The sequence below is a fragment of the Balearica regulorum genome, chromosome 7 (genome assembly GCF_011004875.1).
Source record: "Balearica regulorum gibbericeps isolate bBalReg1 chromosome 7, bBalReg1.pri, whole genome shotgun sequence".
NCBI classification, from domain to species: Eukaryota; Metazoa; Chordata; class Aves; order Gruiformes; family Gruidae; genus Balearica; species Balearica regulorum.
In genome coordinates this window covers 8,054,705-8,081,788 of record NC_046190.1, presented here as the reverse complement: position 1 = coordinate 8,081,788, position 27,084 = coordinate 8,054,705, and the positions used below count along the sequence as shown (strand labels likewise).

The 27,084-nt window shown below is 39.2% G+C and overlaps 1 protein-coding gene across 2 annotated transcripts in view; it reads right to left on the bottom strand.

The window, feature by feature from the left end:
- SHTN1 (shootin 1) overlaps positions 1–27,084 on the bottom strand; it is a 67,995-nt gene that overhangs the window by 22,863 nt on the left and 18,048 nt on the right. For both annotated transcript variants that reach the window (XM_075757815.1, XM_075757816.1), the window contains 7 exons: positions 22,633–22,727; positions 20,316–20,484; positions 16,918–17,015; positions 15,861–15,942; positions 13,202–13,296; positions 1,597–1,743; positions 107–260 (listed from right to left, as the gene is read on the bottom strand). In XM_075757815.1, the coding sequence (XP_075613930.1) occupies positions 107–260; positions 1,597–1,743; positions 13,202–13,296; positions 15,861–15,942; positions 16,918–17,015; positions 20,316–20,484; positions 22,633–22,727 (840 nt within the window). The remainder of the gene's footprint in view (positions 1–106; positions 261–1,596; positions 1,744–13,201; positions 13,297–15,860; positions 15,943–16,917; positions 17,016–20,315; positions 20,485–22,632; positions 22,728–27,084) is intronic.

Genomic DNA, 27,084 nt, shown 5'->3' with positions numbered 1-27,084 from the left:
GTTGCTTCTTGGATCTCAAATGTAACATGTATAATTCTATTAGACATGCATGACTCACATCCCCCTAAATTGTATCTCTAAAATGAAAGTTACTACATGAATTTACCTGAATGCTTTAGGTCTCTAGCTTTTTCTTCTGAGTTCTGACACTTAAGCTCTAGTTCCTTTTTATCTTCTTCCAAAAGTTCTAGTTGCTGTTTAAGACGGCTAATCTCCTTATGCAGTGCTTGATTCTCTAGCTGCTCTTCCAATTCTTTGATCTGCAGTTGGCAAACAATAGCATTCATTACAACAAAAGATATTTTCTGTCCTTCCTTTTGATAAATAACCCATTAGGCACAGTTATTCCTGAAAACATGATGTTATAGTATAGGACTGAACTACAACTCCCGGAAAGAGGACAATTTTTGAATGAGAACTGGACAGATTTTTCTGAGAGATGTCAGAATTTTCTGTCGTGACCTTGTTTTATCTGTATGATAACTTGTTTTATCTCTTTTTTAGAATACGTCCTTAGCTGTAAAGTACTTAAGCTATAAATTGTTCCCTTTTTGTTTTTATAGAGTTTTTATCACATAATTAGAATTTAATTTCAAATGTTTCTTCATTTGAAGCATGAGAACATTGACATTTTTGTTCTTTTACTGACTGCTTCCACTGACAGGGTTGGTTATTTAAATTCCCCTGTCTCGACTCGTGCAGATGCCAGCGGGCGAATTATGGAACATCAGGTTAAGAGGCAGCATTCAGGCACAGAGCGGCAATTGTTTCCCAACTCCCTAAATATATACATTTTGCACTGGACTTCACGGAAGCAAAGATGCAGAGGTTTTCTACGAATTGGCAATTATTCTTCCAAAATACTCATTCAGATGGATGTGAGATTACATATAATCTCAGTATTGCTGCACTGATGAAAGCACAGGAACTGTGTACCTCTTCCCAGCATTGCTCTACTACCAGAGTTTTAAGAACAGACCTCACAACTAAGGGAAAACTTATTTTCAGGCTTTCAAGTGAAGCAGTGGTAATTTCTCCCAGTTAGAGACTGATCTAGTCCAGTTTCAAATAATGTATTTGTTTAGATCCTAGCACTTTAGATCCTATCACACCACTTTGCAGCATTCACCTAACATTTCCCTACTCCGGTATGTCCAGCTCTCCCCCACATCTGTCTTTAACAAGCAACCAGACTACTAATGTGAACTGCCTACCTCTCACCTCCTGGTTTTCTTCGCTGGTTCCCCCAAAATACCCTTTATATTACTCAACATCCAAAATACTCTGTCACCTTTTCTTCACTTAATGGAACTTCACATTATGCTTGTAATTAAGCCTATACTTTACTAGCATCCAGAATAAAATACTGAACTAAATCAGAGCCTTCAGGCTGAAAAATCTTCAGGTTTTATACTTACGTTTTACCAGCAAACCAGAAGGGAATCACAATCTTCTCTGAAGTTCAGTTTTTAGATTGTGAAGTCCTCTGGGGGACAAGATCTCAAATAATTCTGAACATAACAAGTACATGAGAATCCTTAAATCCAGGAGGCTTTCAAAGAATTCTGCATGAGATGAAAAGTAATCCTGTTTTACCTTTTGTTGGTGTTGAAGCCTCTCCTCTTCTAATGTATGGGTTAGTTTAGCATTGTCATCCAAAGCCTTCAAAAGCTGTTGATCAGGAGCAGAATTTTGCAGAAGCAACTGACTTTGCCTTTTCATCTTGTTTTGTTCAATAAACATCTGCCAAAACAAAACCCACCCCCAACAAAAACAATGCTTAAGCACAGTCCAATGCTATCCTGGGAAATACAGCAACTGGAAAAAAAAAAAGAAAAAAAAAGAAAAAAATAACATTGTGTTAATATGGTAGATGTAGAGAGGAAGAAGGTGAGAAGGAAGGGGAAAGGAATTCTGAGAGCAAAATTTGCAAGAGCTAAGTTCTCACTGAAAGGAAGCAGGTGTTTGCTGAGAGAATGACCCACTGCTGCACCTCAATCACCCACACGTTGGCAGGATTCAGAATTTAAACACATCCTTGAATTTTGTTTCCTGGGAATAGGAACAATCTGATCCCTATTCTCAGAGCTCTGGAGAGATTAAGAGAACTCTGGGTGGAGGAAAAAATGTCTATGAATTCACAAGCTATCTCCTCAAACACATTTGAAAGCCTTGGCATAAAGCCCACATATTTGAGGGCTACCTGGATCCGTGAATGATGGAGTGTCGTTGGGAAATGAATTTCTGTTCATGTTTGTGTAATCAGTGTATGCACTTCCCTGGCAAAAGACATTTCAGGGCAATTACAGCCTTTTACTTCCGATGCTTACGTTTTTCCCTCTTCCCTGGTTATACTTCTGATGTAGGGAATGGATACATTGCAGGGGGGGAGTAAATGGTTTAGACACACGACTTCGATAAAAATACCACACATTTCTCCTGGCTTCCCCTAAGAGGTGCAGAGGCTGTCAGCACATGCCGTTTCTGTAAGAGAGATCCCCTCCTTCCAGACTGCTTAGGAACTTGGAAAAACGAGATTGCTTCCCACCAAAAAAAAATTCTCAGTGAATTTATTCTGCATCTTGACATCTCTTTCAGGTAGAGGGTTGCTCCCCCCGGCAACAGGGTTTCCACTCCTGACAAACTCAGCTGCGCCTATTCTTACAGCCGAAATAGGGACTGGGTCATGCTGAGGTTTCAGATGAGTGTGCACAGGTCAGCAAAGCATGCCACTTATGGCAAGAGAACAGAGAACAGCCTGAGAACACAGACATTCCCTCAGACTGTACAACTGACTGAACTGACAAACACTGTTGTATAGCACAGCAAAAGCAAGAAGAAATTTTAAGAATAAAGTATTGGAAATACGCAAGTTCCATGAGATCTTTTCAGGTTCCCGTACTATTTATTCACAAACCAAAATTACAGATACAACGTATGGTTTCTTCCCATTCGGTGCTACTGCAATGCTACGTGATTTATTTATTTTTTTTAATATAACTGAATTTTAAAGAACCAGCAGCTGATGCAGATGTGCGGCAAGCATTCCGCCCAGTGCTTTGCACAGAGGCTTCAAGTGAGTCTCTTAGCAAGCAACTCTCTCCCTAGCCGTACACACAGACCAAGCAGCCTGCTGACCGTGCTGAACTTTTAACTCACAAGGCAGCCTGCTTGACCCTGCGTGCCTAGAAGAGTCAATTGATGCGGCCTTAATACTAATAAAACCCACAATGAACACTTCATTGGGCAAAGCTGTGCCGTGGGGGTAGGCAATAAAGGACTGGAAGTATTCGATGAAGAGGAAACAATGAATACAAGCTCTAAGTACTATACTTTGTTACTAAACAAACAAAAAAAAAATTTACGACAATACACAGGCCACTGTGGTGCAAATGTGCACTGGCCATCAGTTCCAAAATTTTGCCAGTCAAACCAATTATGCTTGCATTACCTTACACTAGTAGGGCTGTGCAAAAACAATTCGAAGGCAAGAGAAGTTCAGAATCAAAGCTACTCGCCCCAACCTGTAAAGGTTTGTCTTTGTATTGCAACTCATCTATTCGATTAACATTTTATCTTCCTAAAAGAAACAGCATCTTCAAAATATCGTACTTTAGAAAGGCCTCTAAATCACTGCTAAAGAACTCAATACTGTCTCAAAGCCTCCTGCTTTCCTGTTAAGTCAGTCAAAAGTTATTTAAGCCTGACAGAAACATCATCTATCTAGAAGCCACCTTTAGCAAACATCACAGTTTACCTACTGTGAACTTTCAAATCAATGAGAAAACTTTTTTTTTTTTAATCTGAAAAACAATAAGAGGTGATAATTCCAGATTTTTGTTCCCTGAATTTCTGCCACTAAAACCAACAGAACAGAGTTGTTCCAGCCTGAGGGAGCAGAAAGCTGCCAAAACAAGAAGAAATCAAGTAGAGCAACTTGATTTCTTCGACTTGAGCGGATACTTCACCAAATGTAGAAAATTCATATTCACTTTGTTTCATGCTCCTCTGCAATAAAATGAAAAAAATCCTCTTGAACTGAGTGAAAACCTTTTCATTCAGAAGTTTTAATGTGACGTCCTGCATTTTCAATTAGCTTTATAAATTGTTTTCATGACATTGCAAATACGTTCCTGCTTACAATATATGTGAAAATGTCTTCTCCACCACAAAAAAACTTTGTTGCTTATAACTTAATACTTCAATCAGATAAGTGGGAATCAATTTCTCATGGGGATTCCCATTCATTTCAGAAGTTACTTACACATGTGTCCTTGAAGTACCAGCATATTCCAGATGGAAGAGAGAAAATTAGACAAGATGGTCATAGCAAATAAAGCAGAGAGCTGGTGATGAACTGACAGGAAGTTCTTGAGAGGTTGTTCTGTGTGTGTGACGTGGGACCAAAAAGATCCTTAGAAATTAAGTCTAATTTAAAATTAAAACAATCATTCGGTGAGTAAGGAGGGCAGAAACCTGACTGCCTGCACAACCCTGACTATTAATTAAAGTGACTGCTGAAAGGGCAAAACAGCTACTAACAGGATTATTTGGACTAGGTGGAATTTAACCAACTGATGGATTAATTCCGACTTTGCCACTTGCTAGACAATTATCTGCAGAGTATCCCAATCAATGCTAGAAACGTAAGTCAATACTGGAGGAATCTACTGAAACCACGACTACAACTAAAGGCAGATCGCAAAGGACAAAGCTTGCTTACACCTATCATTTTCATTTACAAAATCTCCAAGTGTTGTGCAAACCAGCTAGTTATATTTCCCTTGTGAGTTTACAAACAGAAGCTCCAACATGCAGGAAATCTGGGACTTGGCCACTTTCCATCAGCAGAGTTTGCACAAGAATTGGGGAGGGGAGAGAGAAGGGGGTGAAATCCCGAAAATAACAGAAGTTTTTCCCTTGACCTTAATGGGGCCACACCTCATTCTCAAGCCCCTGCTCTAACCATTACCCCACAGAGCATTCACTGCAGCTGTTTTTTGTTTACACCAGAGCTGGAAAAGGAATTCTTCCTCATTAAAAAAGTTAGAAAGCAACTCTGTTAGTGTCAAGTCCCTGGGAACTTCGATCCTCGTTCAAGTGGCGTTCAGAGTATAACTGGATGCTTTCCAACTAAATCCTCTCCCAGGAGCAAAATGAGGCCAAAGAAAATGCTTTAATATCCACATGTTGCTACACTTCCATCTATACATTGTTTGGATACTCACTACGTGGAATAACTTTTTTGCCTTAGCCACAGTTTGATGGGAGAAGAATGTCTCAATACAGCAGCACTGTTATAATAAGGTAATCACTGCTTGCATAAAAAAAAAAAAAATAAAAAAAAAAAATCCGTGGCAAACGCTACCCATTACGAATAGAATAACAAAAGATATGTAGCAAGGCAGAGTCAAACTTCAGAAGTCTCAAACAGAAAAGAGAAGGTCACCCAACTGAGCAGTTGGCCCTGATTTCAATCCTTGGCAGCGCTGCTCCATCCCCTCCACATCCTAGTGAGAAATCATCCTTATGGAGTGGTAACCCACTCATTTACACTTGTCACAGGTTACAGGAGCTGACGTCTTTTGCATTATGTGTACCCTGAAGCCTTATAGTCTTGTGTTCAGTCTTGAAATAAGTCCCAACAGAGGTAGGGTCAAGGTACTTGTATCTCCCCAAAAGAACAGGCTGTTTGAAGCATTTTATGTGATGGGGGTGACAGAGTGATCTTGTCCGATTATGGCTTGACAGGGCACTAAGTGGCTCTAAATTCAGGAGGTACTCAGTTTAAAATATAAATCCAGGTGTGGATTTTAGTTCAATGGCGAATCAGGAAAAAAATAAATACATGTACTCTAACTTTATAACTGCTTAACTGTACTGTATTATCAAGGACACCTGGGCTTGTGAGCTTCACTGCATATAAATATTACAGCAGGAAACAATGGCTACTGGGGGTTTTTGACAGAAAAGTTGAAAAACGGATTATCTTATTAAAACACATTAAGAAACACCCACAGTTTGGACATTGACCTAGAAATGCTCTCTCTAGCCTCAGGCGCAATGCTGCACATCAAGCAATAGTATCAGCCTTGGATGAGTTACAAACCCCTTGTGGTTTAGTGTGTCTGAAGTGCTACTCAGGAAAAAAGCTACAACAAATACACGGATTCTGCAGTTAGGACACAATCCAGAAACTTACTTCAGCACACACTTAATTTTCAGTACATATGGCATTACTCTCATCTGAGTATTTTGTCTGGTGCTTATATTCTTCCCTGCCTGGGAATTGCTTCTATGGAAAGTAACTGTCATGTGATGTCAGACAGAAAAAGAAGATTACCCAAACAGCTAATATCAAGGGCATGGAGGGCACAGGACAAGACTCTCTTTAACAAAAACAAACAAACACACACCCCCAAAAAAAACCACCATGAAGTACGGAAAACCAGAGCGAAGCATTTCTGGCAAGGTGCTGTGACCTTCCTCCTTCAGAGGAGCCAGACTAACCCTGGCTGGATTTTCAAACTGCCAAAGAAAACTGAGCAATATGACCATGAAAAAGGACATAGGCATGATTATGGGCAGCCAACAGTCACTCCTCTCTCTCTCTAGATGATTCATAATATTTTACAGTTAATAGCTTTTGTTAAGACCTGCATCAATTTTAGACTAATGAAGATACTATACAGTTGCTTTAGTATTTGCCAGACAGCTTCTGAAGGGACTATTTCTAAAGAGCTACAAGATGCAGCATTAGTAAGTGGCTCAAAAGAAGAGGTCTAATTTACTCAGAATGGGGGAACTGGAGTAGATGAGTTAACCCTATTTCTTGTCCATCATTTGCTTCTCACCACAGAGGTGCCTGGAGCATGTATTTTGAGTGTGAGAAAACTGAATCCCCATCAGCATTGTGACTTCCTTAAAAACACAGTACTATTTATTTTACCAGCTTGTTCCACACAAAAGAGTTCGTTAAACTACAGCACTCATTCTTCACTTATGAGGCATAACTGCCCAAGGCCTTAATAAAAGGGGGGAAAAAAGTAATCTCTATTGTTATTTATTTCTTAATTTCCTGCAGTTAACGGTTTTCTTTTTCCCATGGTAGAAGTATAGTGGTACATTCTATTAATGCTCACAGTCTTACAGCAGTTAGACACCATCTAATATATTCAGAAGGAGGAGGAAGCCTCTTCACCGTTTTTCCCCAATAGATTAATTGCCTGAACAAAAAAGAGAAGGGGGGGAAAAAAATAAGAGAGAGACCAAAGAGAGAGTTTCCTAGAGCATACATCTGTTACCATTTCACAAGCCTGTTCTTGGGAAAAAGCTTGATGAAACATATTAGTGTTACATCATGCTTCAAAAGTGGTAACATTCAAGCTCAGGAGAATTCAAGTACTAACCACTTATCATGTCTCTTTAATTATTATTTCCAGTTCAGTCAGCTGGACTGCAAATTAATTGTCTGCAGATACCAGTTGCTGTTGAACTATCCTTGGCAATGCACAAAGTGTGGTACTTGTAAGCACAGAGTTTCTCCAGGAGTGCTGGTTTGCAGTATTCGCTCACAAATGTGGCCCATTAATGCAAAAGTCCTCACAATTTAACCCAAAAGGTCACAAATGCATCTGAGGAAGAATTCTTTGAGAGCTCATGTCATCGAGATAACCAAATCCGTTGCACACAACCTCATGAGTAGTGCAGACATCTGTTAAGAATGACAATAATTTTTCCTAGGTGTTATAAAATGATAGCCACCTTTTACCTTTCAATACTGAAAGACTCAGTCCCAGATTAAGAAATGTTAGATGTGCACTGGCCCAGGTATGGGATGCAGGCATTCTGAGGTAAACAAGTTAAATGGAAACATGTTGTTGTGTAATAGTTTTTTAGGAACGCAGGTATAGGTACAGTTTGGTTTTTAATACATCAGTAAGCACTGAGAATTGGAGGGAAAGTCAAGGAGAAGATGAACAATGCACATTACAGATTCACTTCAATTTTTAATCCACCTGGATCACAGTTCCTTTGAATGCAGCCTTTCAACCTCTCAAACTGCAAACTATTTTACAGATAACCATAAACACTTGGGAAAACCTTTTTTCCAAGTTGCTTGTTTTGAAAAAAAAAAGCCTATGCTAGCCTCAAAAGTAAGAGGAACCCCAACCAACCTGCTCAGCAGTTTGACACTTCATTTCTATTTATCCAAGACACAGAGGACACAAAACAACAGCTCAATGCTAACTTTGAGAGCACACTGCCTCTTCTCTGGGAGGTTTCCAGAGTAACTTTAGGTGCAGGGGTTGTCTCCATGCCAGCACACACGACAGTAATAAACTGTTCACTTTACAAAATATTGTTGCAAGGCACGATATATGCTTAATAAACCATTTATGCCAGATTATTTTGTTAAACTCCTGGGATTTTTACATCGTTAAGACTTTTAATTTACTTCTCTCACTGTGTTCCTCCTCTTTTGGCTTGCTTTGGCTGTATGTATTGTATTTTGCTCATCTTTGTGGAAGAGTGCTTTTCAGGGCTAGCCTCTATATTATTGCGATGGCCTTCAAGATACTCTCTGCCTTCCTTTGTTTTCTTATAAACTGCTCCACAAAGAGCTGAGAGATCTTAAAGTGTCTCTTAAAACATGACACTAGAATTCTGGTTAAGCTTGCCAAGATTCCTATGTTAACAACCCTGTTTTATTCAGGTAGGTACAGTTTTTTACATGCCCCCGCCCCTTACACACTCTATTTATTTAGCTCTTTTATGCAGATTCCTGTACCTTTCACAATGGATTGTGACTCACTTCAAACCCTCTTTCTCTTTCCTTCCCCCTCTCCACACCACGGCTGACAATATTTACTCAGTTTCTTTAGAACCTCTGAAGACCGTGAATTCTAATGTTTGAAGTTGGATCATTTCTGATTAATTAAATATATATTATGGTAGTGCCAGCAGCATGACTATAATTAAAGCTGTATTGGATTTTTTTTTTTTTTAATCAAAAGCTCTGATTTTCAAGTGTTCGTTCACTCCTATATGTGCTTGCTCCCTCCCTCTCTCGCTCCTTGTCCTTCCGCTCCCCCCCATCTGCGTTGCTTCTGCACACACGCTCACCCGCCCATTATCTCTCACACCTGCACTCCCAATTGCTCGCGTTCTGCAGCAAATCCTCCTCGCTTGTCAGAAGGGCAGGACGCAAAGGGCATCCCTTCGAAAAGCAGCCCGTGCCAGCCACTCATCTGGTCTCCTCCCATCACAGCCACAATGCAACCCCAGGAGGGCAAAGCTAAAAGATGAAGCCACGCTATGGAGAAAGGGGTTCATCTGAATACACGGGCCAACCCTCCCCTCAAGGCAAGCTTCAGATACCTTGGCCTCTTCGAAAGACAATGTGCCCACCACCAAACGAGCCCCTCCACAGGCAGCAACTCCATATTTCAGTGAGCTAAAAGACACACCTAGGCTGTTCAAGATGTCACAAACATGCCAATGTGCTGTTCTGATGTCTATGTCCTGGTGCAAGCGGTGATGCCCGCGTTACTCGGAGCCTATTTCCTTTCTCAAAGCACTCCAGTCAAGCCAAGCACAAAGCACTGAATGTGCCATGCTGCCTTCACTCAAAGCTATTCCTTCTCTCAACACTGCACAGCTTATCAGAACCAATTGCTGTAGCTTCTGCAAAACTCAAGCAAAAATCCAGCAAGATGTTTTTGGTTTTTCAAGAAACATTATATAGGGACAGAGAAAACATGTGGCTGATGTAGGAAAGCAGAAAATCCCTCCACATCCTTAGCGTAATCCAAACAGCTCCTGTAAGCACATCCTAGAAACCTCAGCTCTCAAAACACAGCTGCGACCTTGCTGCAAGATCCACGCGAGAGGACGCCCATACAACCTCACCCGAGCATACAGGTTTGCTGTTGTGGGCCAGAGCCTGCCTGTCTGATGTCTCAGGTCACTTAAAGGACACCATCAGTGTGAAACCGGGACAATGATAACAGAATTTTAAAGTAATTTGAAATCCTACTAGTTCCCCAGACACAATTGAGCAATGCCTTTGTTGTCACATGCTCCTGTATTTTAAAAAACTTTCCAAAAATCTCTCTGAATAGCATGATGCAAAAGGAAGAGGAGTAGGCACACAAAGGGAACACTAACACAGGCCTGAAGCTCACTGTTGTAATGACCCCGTTTTGGACTAGAGAACTTCATGGAATAAAAAGCCTCAGCTGAAGAGCTACACTGTCAATCTGCAACAGGGGCTCATATTTTTGGAAGCGACAACTAAACAATGACAAAAACCAAGAAGTACTTGTGTGCAAATAATGAGCATTTCTTGGCATAGTACTTAACAGCTTGTTATTCAAATACAAAAAGTACTTTAAAGAGCATTTTTCAAAATGTATAGGAGTCTCAATATTACAGGTATGAATGTAAACAGAAGCAATGTTCCGGGCCCAGAGTATCAGATTATACTATTTCATGATCTGAAAATCAGCTTAACTATGCATTTATAAATTACTAATTTCAGAGAGAGGTAAGACCTTTATGTACAATCTTCTGTTGTCAGTTAATGAACAGAAGCATGTAATCGTTCTGTACTTCAGACAATAAAGCAAAGCAACAGTAGGAGATGCAACACAGATACTGTAAAAATGCATGCTAGATGAACATGTTTAACATTCTTAGAAAATTGTTTTCTGAAAATAACAGTTCTGCAGATATTACAGTCAACAAACACCGCTAATAAAACAATAATGCCTGCACAATCCGAAGAGGTTTAACAAAAATGCATTATAAAAATAGTTATTATAAAAGCATGGGTAATGAACAAATCCAGGATTCCTAAAATTTAAAAATAGTTGCAAGAAGGTAATATTTTATAACACAGACTGGTAACCATATTGAAAAAAATCCAAATGATTACTTAATAAACATAGGCAATATTTTAACAACTTTTGGTTACTAATAAATGCCTTTATCTTTAAGAAATTTGAATGGAATTTGCAGATCTCATTTTTATTTCTAAAACACTACAGTGAGCAAATGGCCCAATGGCACTGAAGCCATGGCAAAGGGAAGCGACCAGTTCTGCTCAGCAGAGGAATTCTGGCTCCATCCCACAAAGCTCTGTAAAAGTGGAGTTTGGAGGCGGCTGCGCATGGATTTCAGAAATCACTCCTCTTGAGCCATTTTTCTCCCACATCTCTTGACTCTAACAGAATCCTGAAAAGTCCATCTCTATACTTACAATTTGGGAGTTAACAGGACATTTTAATAACTAGTTAATAATTTTAATTTCTATTGTTTCTTATTCCCTTGGGGGGAAAAATGTGTCAGCTGCTTTAGCTTTGCCTGAAGTACAGTTACATTTTCAACATGTGGCAGAGACACTGACAACAATAGGCAGGAGACTGCAGGTATGTGTGTATATTCAAGTCACAAACATTTAAATTCACTTCAATTACAAGTTGACTCATCGAATGACTGAAGCTTCAGTAGTGGAACTGATAAGCAGTGGTTTATCTAAAGCTACCTGTGTGAATGAAAGAGAATCTTCCAAAGCTTAATACACTTGAATTTGCAAATATCTTTCTCCTTCAGGATGAGCACCCAGCCCTGTTACCAAATGCAAATCTTCCTATTAACAGAAATTGATCTATACCTAGAAGTTACTAGGTTTCTGCCAAGTTAGCTCCTTCAGTGCGTTTCCCAAAGGGTCAATGGGGTGACCTTGCAAAGGACAGAACAGGAAAGAGTAGTAAAAGGTGGAATGAGGAAAAAGTGAACCGGTACCCTTGGCCCAGATGCTGTAAAGTTCTCCAGCCTTTGTACATGGCACAGAGACAGAGGGCACACACACAAGAAAGAGCGAGTGCAAGCAACATCTGGGTCAACTCTCTCACCCCTAGCTTCCAGATTTTCAAGCCTACTTACAGTTTATCTCAAATCCCCAAAAATTTGTTTCGTTTAAAATGTTGCTATATGATTCTGTTCATATCCAAAACACTCGAATACCCAGCAAAGCCCACAAGATTAACAAAACATAGTAAGTCTATTCACTGTTTTCTATACAAGTTCAAAATGTATAAATGTCCTTGCTTACAATCACTGACTGAATGCAGTTAGCTGTACAGGAGTTATCAAATATATTTTTAAAATTTTTTTGAGAGATAAACAGCAGCAGCAAAGACAAAAAGCAAAAGAGCTCTCTACAAAAGACAAAGCTGACTTCTGGTAGGCTAAATACCTGCTTGCTGGCAGCCATGGTTTCAAAATCTAAAATCCACTTCATATCAGATGTTCCCCTTATTTCCAATATTTCACTACTGATGACTCACGTAATTTTGATATATAACAGCTTTCTTTAAACCCAAGATTACCTGAAAAATGATTACTTAGTAAGCTCAATTGTTATTAAAGAAAATATTGATGCATAGCTTGGGATAGAAAAGCTTGAAAATATAACCCAAATGCAGAGCTTTCAAAATCCAGAGTGCAAACAGAAAAAGCACATGAGGAAAAAAAAAGAAAAAAAAACAAAAACAAAGTCATGATTTTATAGGGCTTCTGTCTACCAACAGAATGAAAGAGTTTGTCAGCATTTCCTAAGGCAGCAACCACCAGCCATTCCATAATGCTACCCAGTAACTCACTTTCCTCTCTGGGAGTTTGTACCTTTTCTAGAACATGGAAACAATTTTTTTCAGCTTGAATGCTCCCTGCAATAGGTTATTCAAAAGGCATATGTTAAATAGTAGCCAAACTTGCACAAACCACAACTAATATTGTATTTTGCAATGCTTTTTTTGTGAATTCACATATTTTTCAGGAAAAACACAGTGCTTCAAATTATATCACTAGAAAGGCAACTAATCCTTCCCAGATCCAACCACTACACATACCACATTGAAATGTTTTGGCTGACTAAGCCCATTACAAATTTAAAGGCTTGCTTTAAAAGGAGAAAGAGGTAAGACTGCACGGATAATTCTGAAGTGCTTTATAAATGCTGTTGAAACAGGAAACCCATTTTACAGATGAAGTACAGATGTTAGCTAAGTAGTACATGGACATTCAAAGACATCTTTTGTACAGGAGCTAGGAATTGAAATCAAGTCATCTAAGCTGGTAGATGCCCAGTTGCAATGTCTTCATTTTAGAAGATCCCTTTTTCTTGACTACTCACCTCTTGTGCAAACGACTCTGCTTTCTTACGCAGGTTCTTTTCCAGTTCAAAGTTTACATGAAGCTCTTCATATTCCTCTACTGCCAGAACAGACACTGTTTATAGAACAAAACAAGATAAGAAGTGGAATGGATCAAAATAAGAAGAAAGTACTGCTTGCTTTACCCAGATAAGTTGTTATTCCCCAATACTGCAAATCCTTGAAAGAAGGTATAACTTAGTTTTACATTTCCATATATAGTCCCGTTTGCAACATTTGTCCTGTTTGCTCTAAACCTCACTATATAGAGATGCACAATTACTGATCTTCTGAATAGAGTAATACTCCTCCCGCCTGGACTCAAAACTCCAGTAACATGTAGCACAGACCGTATTTCACCTCTTTGTGTTAGCAATCAAAGCCTCAAGAGAGCCTTGCTGAACCTATCCAAGATTACTATGTTATTTTGGAGGCACCCGTATTTGCCTGCCTGGTTTGAGTAAGGTTTGATGGGTCCCTTTACAACAGAGATTTAAAGGAGCCTCAAGAAGAAAGCATTGCAATTTTGTGTTGCCTGTATTTAAACTGTGCTCACAAAAGCACGGCTCATATGGGTGGCTAAGGCTAACCATGGGCATGCTTCCCCAAGCCATGCTGAACAGCCCTCAATCCACGACAGCAAGCATCCTTTGTGAGTACTCAAGTATCATTTGTGGTTAACATGTCTCAGTGACTACCTGCATAAGCTTCAGCTCTTACTGGCTGAAGACTAGTTTCTAGGATGATGACACTGGGTTTCTAACACTGTCCTATGTAAGTTCCTTGCTTCTTTGCAGACAAGCATAACAGTTTTTAAAGCTACAGACAGTAAGTGGTAGAGTGTGGGATACACATACCAAACCTCTTGACTCTCAAAATTATGTAAACTTAAAATAAAACCCCCAAAAAACCCATACACTCAAAAAGATTCAAGATAAATTCACCAACTCTGACTGAAATGTATTGATAACACAGCTCCAAGACAGTGTCACATAGAACAGATACTGAATAGGCATTGAATAGATACCTTGGTAGGCCATTTCAAGCATACAAAAAAAATCTTGCTTTCTGTTGCCTGTGCATTAGGACCTAACCTGGTATAACTCCTCCTTCCTGGAAAACAGGCAAACGTGAAACAAGACATTCTTTTTTTTGATTGTGCTTAGAGAAAAAAAAACATTTCAGAAACATTTGATCTGCCACACTATCCCATCAAAAGCTTCTTCAAGTTGGTCTGGCTAATCAACTTATCCAAAGTTTGGTGTTTTAAGAGTCTTCAAATACTGCCTCAAGCAATGCAGACACATGAAAGAGGTAAGATAAGCTTACAGAACATGCCTTACTATGCAAACCTCCTCTCTCTATGCTAAGAGACAGCTGCAGCATTCATAGAAGATAGACACTGTCCCACTGGACAGTAAAAGAAAAAGAGAGAATATAATTTCCCACTAAAAGCTCATACATTGCTCTGTAATTCAAAACTCAGCTGTATCCTTGAAAACATGGACGATGCTGATTTTGTATACTTTTTCCAAAGAAAAAGAATATTACTGGCAGAAGGCCATGCCATCATTGGACTCTTCACTACTCCAAAGACTGCACTTTTCTTCTGTATTTTCACTACTTAGCTGTGGCTATTTCCACAGGTCCTTCTGTGTGAAAGCAGCAGCCCTGGCCATTCCCTCCACTGCCTGACAAATGTTTCAGAATTCCTGGGAGATTCTTAAGAGCTTTTTCTTTTTCCTCCCTAGGAAAGCAAGTAAAACAGATAAATCAGAATAACTGGGAATGCAGCTGAAGACTTCCAGGATGTATTGTTAAGGTGCTGTTGAACAAATAACTGAGTGCCTCTGGAAGGTAAAACAAGTAATGCATCAAGACAAGGAGACATTAGAGACCAGACTCGTCGTCTTCCACTTCAGGAAAACGTGAAACAGCCAAGGAGACTTTTAACCAAACAATTTTTAATTTCACAAGGCTAAATTGGCAACAAGAGAAAAGGGCACAGTAATCCAAGACACTAAAATCTTCACCCTCCCCTCTGAACTACTTTTGGGCCAAGTATTTCTCATGTGGAAGTACTCACCTTCATTAAGGAAAAGCTTTCCTTTTCTGAGCCCTATTTTAGACTTCTCCTGCCCCGGTTTTACCTCTCATCTCTTTCCAAGAAAGGAAAGTCCCTGCTCTCCTTCCATAACTTGGAAATCCTATTTATCTCATTCCCAGCACTCTTGCCTTTTCCCCATCATCCTCTGAACATGCAAGTTGCTCCCAAGTCTTTAGATATTCAAAATCATTAGCTGTGTCCCAATTAAATGGAAGGCAATGTAATGATTTAGGAAAACAGGATAAGATTCAAACTCCATCTCTATGAAGGAGTCCTAGCTTGCCACTTGTACCACAGAGCAAAAAGTTTTCCTCTTCTCACATTCAACCTGTTATTTACACAGTTCCATTTTCCTGGAATACAGACAGTCTAGAATAGTTTCTGTGTTTATGCAGTGCCCGCAGCAATAATGCCGAATGTCAGATCTGGACCACAGTCACTGTTCTGTAACCTCTTTGTGCTACAACATAAAAGCTCTGAAACTTCTGCAAAGAATGTAGCAAACCGTTAGAGAACCTGCTGAGACCACACACCTCTGTTACATTTCTCCAGCAGTTTTTGCTGCTTATTAACTTCTGCTGTCAAAGCAGCCTTTTCTTCTTTCACTTTATTCACCTAGGAAAGTGTAAAGAAAAAAAAAAATATTTTAGTTAGTGGCATAAGGTATATACCAAGACATAATGCAAGCAATACTTCGCTCTCAGCACTTCTGTTTCTTAGGTTTGGCTTGATCTTAGGGTTTCCGGTGGAATGGAAAGCATTTTTACCCAACTTACAGACCCCATAACAGATGGCATTGAAGGAATATGAACTAATCCTTCACATGTGGCTCCCATGGCCCATTCTCATGGCACGTACCAGTCACAGCTGCAAATACAACATCTTTGGAACCTTTCAGGATGAGGCACCACAGCACCTGGTTGAAAAGTTACTAGCTTGCGCTTGACTTTGCGTTTTAATATAGTCAGGCTGCTGTTTTGCTTTTTTTCCTGGGCTCTGTTTATTGTCCAAGAGCTGTCAGCTGTGTCTTTCTGAATGCACGTGTTGCATAGACAGGAAGAGCCACTAAGTCCTGATTTGCATCAGTACATGGCTTATCCAGTTTTCAAGCAGGAATGAAACTCTGCTGGCTCAAAAAAACAATTTGCTGGTCTAATTACCATGACAGGGCACTGCCAATGGCTAAACTCAAGGATATGCTCAATGAAGTAGCACCAGGGATTAAACTGGACATTGTCCAGAAGTATTTCTTGCACATCCACAGGTTTAAGGAAATAAAAAAAAAAAACCCCAAACCCCACAGGCTGTGATAGGTGAGGGGCTGTTGGGAAGTGGAGATGAGAGTTATAATATGGGCATTAGAACAGAGCATGAGAAGTCATATGCCCGCAACAGCAGCAGACTGGACTCTGATGTAGAAGACCCCTTCTAGGCATATGCCCTAATGGTCCATCATACGAGCTGGCTAGCAGGACCTGCGATCAGATAGTATTCAATTAACTTCACAACTGAGCGTTTTTAGCAAAATGAGATACAAAAAGTACTGACTACATGCTAACATGGTCTCGCCTTCCATGGTACAATACATACTTCTTCAATTACTTCTACAAGTTTGCACCTCAGGTTTTCCAGTTCAATGGCTAAGGTCTTCTTTTCCTCATGAACAGATATGATTTGATCTCGCAGCTCTACAGTTTGAGGAAGGAAATGAAAAATATATTTTATTCTTGCAAGAAAACAACAAAGGAAATGTCACACCAATGCAAATACAATCAAGTACAGAACACCTTAACTGCATACAAAGCATCAGGTGTATTCAAGGTACATCCTCAATAATTTAGGACTTCGCATGAGAGTCAAGTAACAGATCTATAACTGGGCCACAGTTTCAGATTTACACTCGTGAGGTAAGCTGCCTTGCTCAGTACTGCCGTCTTTATTTGCATTCTGAATGATTCATTCTCTACCATAACGGGGCCAATCCTGCCACCACAGAGTATCCTCAGTCCTACTCAGGAGACTGTCACATCACAGAGACTCTGGTACAGAGGTGGCAGAAAGCAATTTTTAATAGACATCCTTTAAAACAAATTAATGCACTTCAGTTCTTTTTGGATCATGAGTTCTTGTCACAAGGGAAATAAATAAACAAAACAACAGGCAGTTAGTACTTGGGAGGTTTTCACTGAAGAAATTGTCCTGAACAGCTGCCAATTTATAGTCTTTGTAACATTATGTGAACAGAGTCAGAATATAACCTTTACCGATGGAAGAGCTAATGCTGGTAATTTTCCCCTCAGAATTTTTGTTCCTTAATTATCAAAATATTAAATAAATTAAATTCACAATGGAATAAAACATTTGATTATAATCACTTCTTAACAGGAGATCAGTTTGCATACATAATATATCAAGGTTTAGGTTAACATAAAAACACCATAAAAATATAAATTTATTGATGTATATTAGCTTCCAGTAAGTGCTCTCATTCCCCACCTGCTTCCAGTATTTCATAGTACTGCTCTTCGTTGAATACCAGCCACAAGTTGAGAAAATTGTTGCTAATCAATTGCAGATGATGATGACACGCTGGATGTCATTCTGTTTGGTGTCACATCTTGAAAATGTTGATTCTACCCCAGCCACCCCCTCCCAATTCAGGAGCCTCAGATTTATTTTTCTCAAAATTAAAGGCACACGCATTCTAACGTAAATAAAAAGACTTGTTTTCCCAGAAGATTCTTGAATCAAATAGTCTGTTTTATGGATTTGTGCTTTCCAGTGAAATTAATGGGAAAAAAGGTCTGAAATTTATAGTAACTGGATTAAGTCAGGTCTTACAATATATATATATATATCAACCTCATACAGAGAATAAATCATATCCATATAACTAAATCTTTATAAATGTGTATATAAGAAATGTTTCTTTTCAGATACAGGGTATGCACTAAACTGTTTGACCAACACAACTAATTTTCAGTTCTTGTTATATCGGAAAGGTCAGCTAAAAAAGAAAAAGAAAACCCAAAATCTATAAATGAATTTCAGGTACTGCTCTGAGATCACTCTACACTTGCATTAGGAACTACAGCTTTACTATCACCTTTCCCTAATCTATAAGAGAGCAAAAACAGAGGAAGGTATCAGAGGGACAAAAGTTTATCCCTTTAATAAATGAGAAGGTTTTAATCAAAGAAAGACCCTCATACTCTACTACGTTTTTTTGTATATGCTTACAGAAAAGTGGTGGGAAGGAAGGAATCATTCCAAGAAACATCCAGTATTTCGTTGGATAGTGAGAAGGCTAAAAGACTTCCAAGGTTCCCAGCACAAAACACAACCGCTAGGAATCATAAACATGCATAGATAGGCAGATTTCACCTTGGACAACACCACAAAACATTAAGGGGAGTTTTGAAAACACATCTTTCATTGCATATGGTCTTTCACTTAGCAGGTACTCCAAGCTGTAACATCAGATTTTTCCCTGAAGACAAACACCATGCAGCTTGGCCTAGGCTAGGGACACAGCCCTACCACTGCCTTTTGGTACATGTGGTCAGGTCACTCTGCTACCACAGACACACATGCTTCTCTCCAGGTACAGGGATGGAATATCTTCTCCTACAGCAAATGGGATGCCAATGCTTTTACAAATACTCAGCACTTGTAAAAGCAAGGTCATTAACATTCAATAATAAGGCTAGAGAGAGGAGCAGAAGCCAGAGTTCTAAATTCCTTACAACATGCCACATTTCATTCTTTAATGAATTCTTCAAGACAGAAAGCATATACATCAGAGCTCTTCTTGAAATATTTCTCTCATTTGACCCTGCTACCCTCCTAACCACGTTCTCTGATCTGCAGTCAGAGTCTTTGCTCTCTTGAAATGTATCCTTGACATCTTTCTCCAATAAAAGACAGGAGGAAGTCCCAAGTCTTATTTCTGATTCAGATGGGTTGCATGGTGTGTGTCACGCTGTTCTCTTTTCCTACATTTATAGGATGGAAAATTGCTTATTATAGAAGGGTATTATGACATCTTATTTCTTGGGTGGGTTTTTTTGAAAAGAACTTTTACAACACACTTTCTTTTTTCTCGGTGGTACTTTGTACCACTTCATTGAGGCTGCTGCATTCCAGCAGAAAACAATTAATGAGGTCAGGCTGAAAGTTCAGGAAAGCTGTACTTAGTAAGTTACAATAGCGAATTATGTCTATCAGAAAAAAAGTGAAAGCTTTTTATTTAAAAAAGTGAACCACCTAATCTCTCTCTCTGTCACCAAATGCAGAATGTGGGCATTTCCATTTTTTGCATACTATGATATAACAACATATAGAATCACGATGGCTTCAACACAGAGTTAAGATGAGAAAGGAAGGCAGATTTTGGATTACAGAAATAGGAAATGCCTTTCAGAAAAGAACCAGAAATTTCTTAATAAAGCATAGATTTATCTTATCAATGTATTGCCACGTTCCCAAGCTTTGCTGTTTTACCCAGTACAACAGTCTCTTTTTCAGTTGCTTGTTTGGTAACAGCTCTGGAATATAATTGAAGTATGTGCATACAAAGGTACATAATGGAAATGGAAACAGAGAGTCCCGTCTTACAAGCTTTGAAATAGTGACATTGCAGTTGAAGCAATATCAAGGTGACCTTGTCCTTCTGCTTAAGTTTTACTTTGTTAATGATCTGAGGAAATATTTCTTCTACCAACTCAGTAACACTGAAATCTCTTAGCCTGTAAATCTCATTTTCCTGTTGCATTGTAACTTACTTTGCAGGCTGTATATCCACTGTATACATTACACAGTATCACTACAAGCCTACCATGTTCTTACCGGCTTTCCTGGAAATCCTTTGATGCCCACTCTCAGAAGCCTGACTCTGAGCCAGACAGATCTCTGGTCCAAACCAATACTGCCATTCTTTAGACAACTTCTGCCTTGTATGGTGGTGTAAGCTCAGCAACAACACTCACCTTTTATTTGCTGCTGACAATGCACAGAATTGCATGATCCAGAGTTAGCTTCTGTATCTGTGGATGAATCGTCCTCATCAATGTTAATCTCTTCAGTGATAATTTCTGGGCCCAGTTTTGCCATATAAAGCATACTAATTCTTTTCAAGGTCTTATTTTCTTTGTTCAGCTGAAAGTTGAGAAGCACAAACAGTAAGAAGCTAGTTAGTCTGTCTTTAAGCTGCTCTATTTTTTTCTCCCTTATCATTAAAAGATCTATCAAACAAAGAAGACAAAGTAACATTAGATTAAATGCTCCATTCAACATTAAAATGGTCTGAAGATGGGAAGCTTGTCCTCCTCCTCTGAGGAAGCTTGAATTCAACATGATGCTTCATCTATGCTCTTCCTTCCTCACTGGTACTTCTGACTAATAAATACCCTGTGTAGGTTCAAATTAAATCAACTATCATCAGGCTTACTTAATGCTATCACATTCTTTGTGATAGCTGCTTCAGCTCCATACCCTTAAGCATGTACCAGCATCAACAGGAGCCCTAACTGAATAACCTGAAGAAGAGTTTGTGTTCCTGAAACCTCGTCTGGTTTTCCCAGCTATATTAATTGGTCAAATAAAAATTCTTACTTCTTCCTTTGTCCTTATTTTGCTTATAAACTACTAACACCACAACTACTATACTCCCAGTCACGGCAGAATTACCTCAAAACCCTTTTGAATTATTTTCAATTCGCAGTAATTCTTACTGTAGAGTCAATATATGTAAGATGAAAGCCTTATACACCAATACTTTATGGGTCAAACCAGAAGTCAGAAACCACTCTCAGCTGGATGGTTAAACACATGCCTCATTGGTGGATGATAAGGAATTGGTCTTGTAAGGCATCTCCATCTCCACCAAGGTGCCAGGAATAGTTGAACAACAGAGACTGCTACAAATGTTTCACTCTCACCATTTCCTTCACTGTTCTGTATCTAGACACCCCTTGCCAGCAGCTCTCAGCAAGCTCAGCACAGTCTCAGGGGTGTTCAGGCATATCTTGGGGTGACTGCCCAGCCACCAGCCAAGCACTCCTTGCATTCAGGTCTAAGAATGAGGCTCAATTTTCTACTAACCATTAGTACAACATGTTGAAGTCAACATAGACTTCAGAAGTCCAATGTTTACCTTGAAATAAAATGCATACCGAACAGTTAGGCTGACCCTGAAGTTTTACCTAAGCAATCATCTTTGATCCCCCCTTTCCTAAGCCCCCCAACTACAAGAGATTTACTCAAAAACTTCTTCATCTCATTCCCAAAGAATGAAACTGAGCAAGTGGGAAGGGTGGGGTAAGGAACCTGATTTAGTCAGCTCACAACAACAAACAAATCAGCTTTAGCAAAGCAGCCCCATGGGGTAAAGCTAGTCTTTGAACTGTCCCTGTACATGCATTACAGGAAAAGTGCAGAGAAGAAGAAAAGTTGCATAAATACGTTCATTTTCTTACTTATATGCTGATTGTCTATCTTATGAATTCTAATATAGTGTCATTATGCAAACAATTAAGTAAATACCTCCAGAAAGTACATTGCTAATGCATCTAAATTAAAGTGATTTCTTGCTGGTGTGATTTTTACCATATCTAAGGATGTACTTTGGGCAGGGGATGGGAAGGGAAAAAAAAAAAAAAAAGAAAAGAAAAGGCAGTCAGCATTGCTAATGAAATTTGGTTCAAAATTGCTGTAATCCATTTTCTGATGAAGTGGCTCAGATGCATTTTACACAACCAAAAATATATAACAGAGAGATAAAAACATTCTTTAATAATAATGCACTTCTGATGAGATGGAATATAGAAAATTACACACTTGCTAAATTCATCAGACTAGACGCAATCAACAGAGCAGCGGAGGTCACCTTTCCCCTGCCCTCGCTTTGCTTTCATAAACAATCACCTGAAATGTAATGCAGTGTTTGACTTTTTCCATTTGATTTAGACACTGAAATGCTCATTATTGTTTTATATCTCACACAGGACAGTTCTAAAACTTGTTTTCCATTTAACCTAAATGCATATAAAAACTAGATATCAAGATGCTGGTCCATAATTTATTGTTCCAAAATAGAAAATAAATTAAAACAGGTATTTTTTTCTTTAAAGGAGGGAATTGTATTTCACATCTCGCATATGGCTTATAGCTTTTGCCACTTCAAAACAATTTCCCACATCCCCAAGATTATACAAAAACATATATGGACACATATACAATCTCAAGTTAAAAAACCAAAATTAAAAAAGAAATTGGATGAAACAGAATCACCATAAGTCTTCTCACCTTAGAAGCCAAAGCCTCAGCACTTTCACGGCACGTCTTCTCAATTTCAAGATGGTTCTGAATACAGTTTACTTCCTCAATAACCATGTGAGAAACTAGGGGAAGAGTTTAAAAATTAGTCAGTATTTTCCTGCATTTGACACATGTATCCCATGATCAGAAATATTACATGTTTTTCCGTTAACTTTCTACATAAGCATTTCAAACACAGGGAAATACGTACTTAGATAATCTCCATGGATAGGGACTGTTTTGAACATTGAGTATCTGGTTCATTGCTTTAAGCAACTTGCTCAAGCTGTGTCCGCATCATTGGAGGGGAAACTAGAGAACTGAGCATAAACTTATGGAAGTAGGCGGCCAGCAGGAGCCTCCCTGACCATCGTCATTCACCATCTTTATTTCATTAACACTTGAGGAATGCAAGTCAGACCACTAGGATTGTCCCTTCAGATTGCCATCATAATCCTCTTGAAAGTTAGGTATGGATGCCATCTTCAGAAGTTTAAACCTCGGTATTTTTAAACAGCAAGATTAACTCAGGTGTCTTATAAAGTTTATTTTCACCTTTCGGACTTCAGGTTTATATGGTATTTTAAGCATCATCATACTTGCTAAACACACTGTACAGGGAGAGCTGCAGGACAGACATATAGCACAGGCCTGGGGCAAGTTTACTAGGAAATGGAGAAAGCAGTTAAGTGACCAAAGCCTCCATATTTGTAGTGCCTCCTACGGCACATACTCCACTGAAGTAAAATCATTAGCACAGCACAGTTGCTCCTTCCGGTTCTGCCTCATCAGCTTCGACACTACCTGCAGCAGCTGGGATACACCCTGATGGATGCAATCCTGATGGACACTCAACACAGCACGCACTGCCCGATTTTTGACAACCTCAGCTAAACAACCCAAGCTCTGTAATGACTGAACTGTTTCTTATGTGAAGACTCTCTGTGCTTAAGCGTGCCCTAAAATAAGCACTGCGGTCTCACACCCTGCCTTTACAGTCCTACACAGATTCAGACACCAGCACACACACACAGAGACACATACAATCTTCTCTGCGCAAAAGTGAGCTGCCTGACTGCATCTGAAATACATGACTGTGCTACCATATTTGATGTCACAGCTGGAAAAGCAAGAGAAACATCTGTCCTTTGCATTTACAGGATCCCTATTACTGCAGTGGGTACACATCGCTGTATTGAAGATACGCAACATTCCTAGAGTGACCAAAAAGTTACGGAACAAATCTTATTTTGCAATGCAGGATACCAATGTGAGTTAGAGGACATTTAAAAACACAGGTGCGTTTTGGCTTGGAATTCCTCGCAACTTCCAGAGGTACGCAGGTACCGCTAGTGCTGAAAGTCATCTTCTAAGTGACAAGCTTCAAGTCGCACAGGGGATCTGGAGCAAAGCAGGAAACCCAGCAAGAGTTTCCCATTTCTCAGGCTAGCGCCTTGCCCATTGATGCAACTCCTCCTTGGTTCCTGGCACCTTTATTCATCCCAAGCAGCAGACTGGACCCTAATTCTGTAAGTAATTTGATGTTGCAGATTCTTTTTCAGCCCCGTGTCAGGATTTCAATGTGCAGAAAAAACTATTCACAGCTAAACAATACTTTAAAGCAGAAACAAGGCTGGAAGAATATAGTGTAAATATGAAGGACTATCTCCTTTCATTTTCATGAAGATAAGCTTTAAAAACTAGTGATTTCATACCACTGGGTATAAAGTCCCACTTGCCCTCTTCCAAGACTTTTGCCTAAATATTGAGGAGAGATACTTAAGTCCTCTTTGATATCCAGAGGTCATTTTAATGACTACAAAACAGAACTTTAGGATAGGAAAAAGCAGGCCGTTAAGTGTTATTTATGCAGCTTTACTTAGTCAATATTAACTAACATTTTCATTAATAACATAGGAAACCAGCAATACATTGGAGTTTGCTGTCAAATCAGTAGCTGCATGCAAGAAATAAGTTCTATGAAATATGAGCAGTCAAAAAAAGAGCAGGGCAGCGTATTGAGAAATCTTGGTCCAAAAACTATATTCACATAAAGTCTTTTAACAGCAGAGCAACCACACCTCTTTCTTTGGTTGTCTTTTTATTTCCATTTTTTTCTGAAATGGAAAATTTGGAGAAATTATCTGCTCCAAGGGTGCCATACCAGCTGCTGTATTTAATTTGAGAGAGGAAAAGCTTCAGGTAGAACATGTCCATATCTCTTCTGGTTTTATTCTGCCTAGCTCTGGGAATTTGGAGCAATGAAATGCTTTGGGCAGGATAAGGGAGCAGAGAGGATACAGAGCTGCTCCCATTTTACAGACAGGAATCTAATGGCCTCAAGCAAAGTTAGGAAACAAGGATTGGGCTCACATGGCAGAACTAGGGATTATTCTTGGTTCATTTAAACTTAATTAACCTGCAATTATGATTAACTCAGGGGAAAAAATCTTTCCAAATTAAATACAAAAATATATTATTTCCTAAGTCTGTCCAAAGTTCTTATTATGTCAATATTAAAATTCATAAAGCAGCACTAAGTGGCCTGAAACATCTCTAACCTTGACAGTTTTTTTCAGGGGTAATAATAATCCGCAGCAAATGCAGGCCAACCAAAAACCACTTAACTAATTAGTAGTTGCAGTCACCGAGAAAACATGAATCAACACTGTTATTACAAGTGGCACATTTGAGTGGCATCTAATTATGACTTGATGAGCACGATACTTGCATTATCAACATTACTACTGCATCCCATCAGGGACTAAAAGCCGCTGATGGCATTGACTGCGAGAAACTCCCACTCAATGGTACTGCAGCACCCAACAATCTCCTTGGCAGGGGCACCCTCACTAAATGACATGTTAAGCGTAATTACTGGTAGACATTGTAAATAAACAGGATTGGAAGTGAAAATTGTACCAAGTGCATAAGACACAATCTGACACATTGGAAGTGGCAGCCTTAATTGAGAGTTTCTTTGACTGCTCAAGATCATTTCAACTGCATTTCTCGGAGGACAGTGATTATAACTGTGGAGACAGACGGCATAATGGTATCAGCACTGCTGACAGAGCAGTGAATTAAATTGTATCTGCTGTTGTGTGAAAGCCTTGATGAGAGGTACAGATCCTTAGTGGTCTTATCATTATAACACAATGGTCATGTTGTCATCAACCTTGCTGGCTCCAATTGAAAAGAAATGATTGTGTGTTGAAGCTTTCCCCCCCACCACCACCTTCTATCTCTTGTGCTCAATAGAACCAATTTTCAGAGAGCTATGAAATCACGCAATAGGGCCTAAAATGCAGCTGCTTGGCATACAAACGGGGCCCCATTAAACTGGAATCACACACAATATGTGTTTATGCCAGGAGAACAAATAGAAGCTGAGTACAGGCCAAGTTTATTCACAGACACAAAGCCGATGTAGCTCTTCATCAATATAATTGCCTTTTATATTGTCGTTTAAATAATGGGCTCTATTATTGCCTTAAAATCCTAATATTCCTGGCATTTTATCACTATGTTTACAAGGTATGTCCTTTAAAAATGTGAAAGGAAGATAAAAGAAACCTATAAAATTTTACAACATCAAATATTACTTCAAATTTTAAGTCTTAACTACTTGACATTTTCTGTCACACTCCGGTATTCCTTGTATCATAACAAAAACAAAACAGGCTGCAATTTTTTCCAGAGGAATTAGACTTCATAGAGAACATTCTTGCCTCACAGAACAGTTACCTAAGATCATTTAAGGCAGTAGATGATTCCTGTTGATTTTAGATTATTTTCCATAACTGTATCATATGAACAATTATAAAAGAGAAGTGAGCAAATTCCACTATTAATACAGTCACACAAAAGTATAGACCATATGATTTCCTTCTCCTGCATTAACTTCACTCACATTTCTGATGCTTCGTAGTGCAGTTCACCATACTGGCACAAACCAGACATAACAGACCACAATCCTATTGTAATTGTCTCTTCTAAGGAGCTATTCCACTAGGATACTTCCACTCCCATTAGATGTGCTTTGTTGCTTCCAGACACCACAGAGTTTCAATAGAACCACTACTACAAAAGTGTAAAAGTGAATATTGACATTCTTACAGCCCTGACAAGACAGAACTTGCTCTAAAAATTATCAAGAGACAGCAGTTCATCCTAAAATCCTTTTCTTGGTGTGTCTATGCTTAAAGTAATTTTAGTCCTTCTTCATGAAAAAATTACCATTATTATCATTAGCGGCAATCTCAGCAATAGGGTGAAATCTCACTCAGTCCAAGCACATATCGTTCTGAAAGTCACTTGCTGAATCCAGGTGAGATAGAGCTGCATTTGTACCACTGTGTTTTCACCACTTCGCACTTTAAGAATGGCTACCTGTGTCAGAGCATACAAATGCTGTGACAGCAGTTAGTCTGACAACGG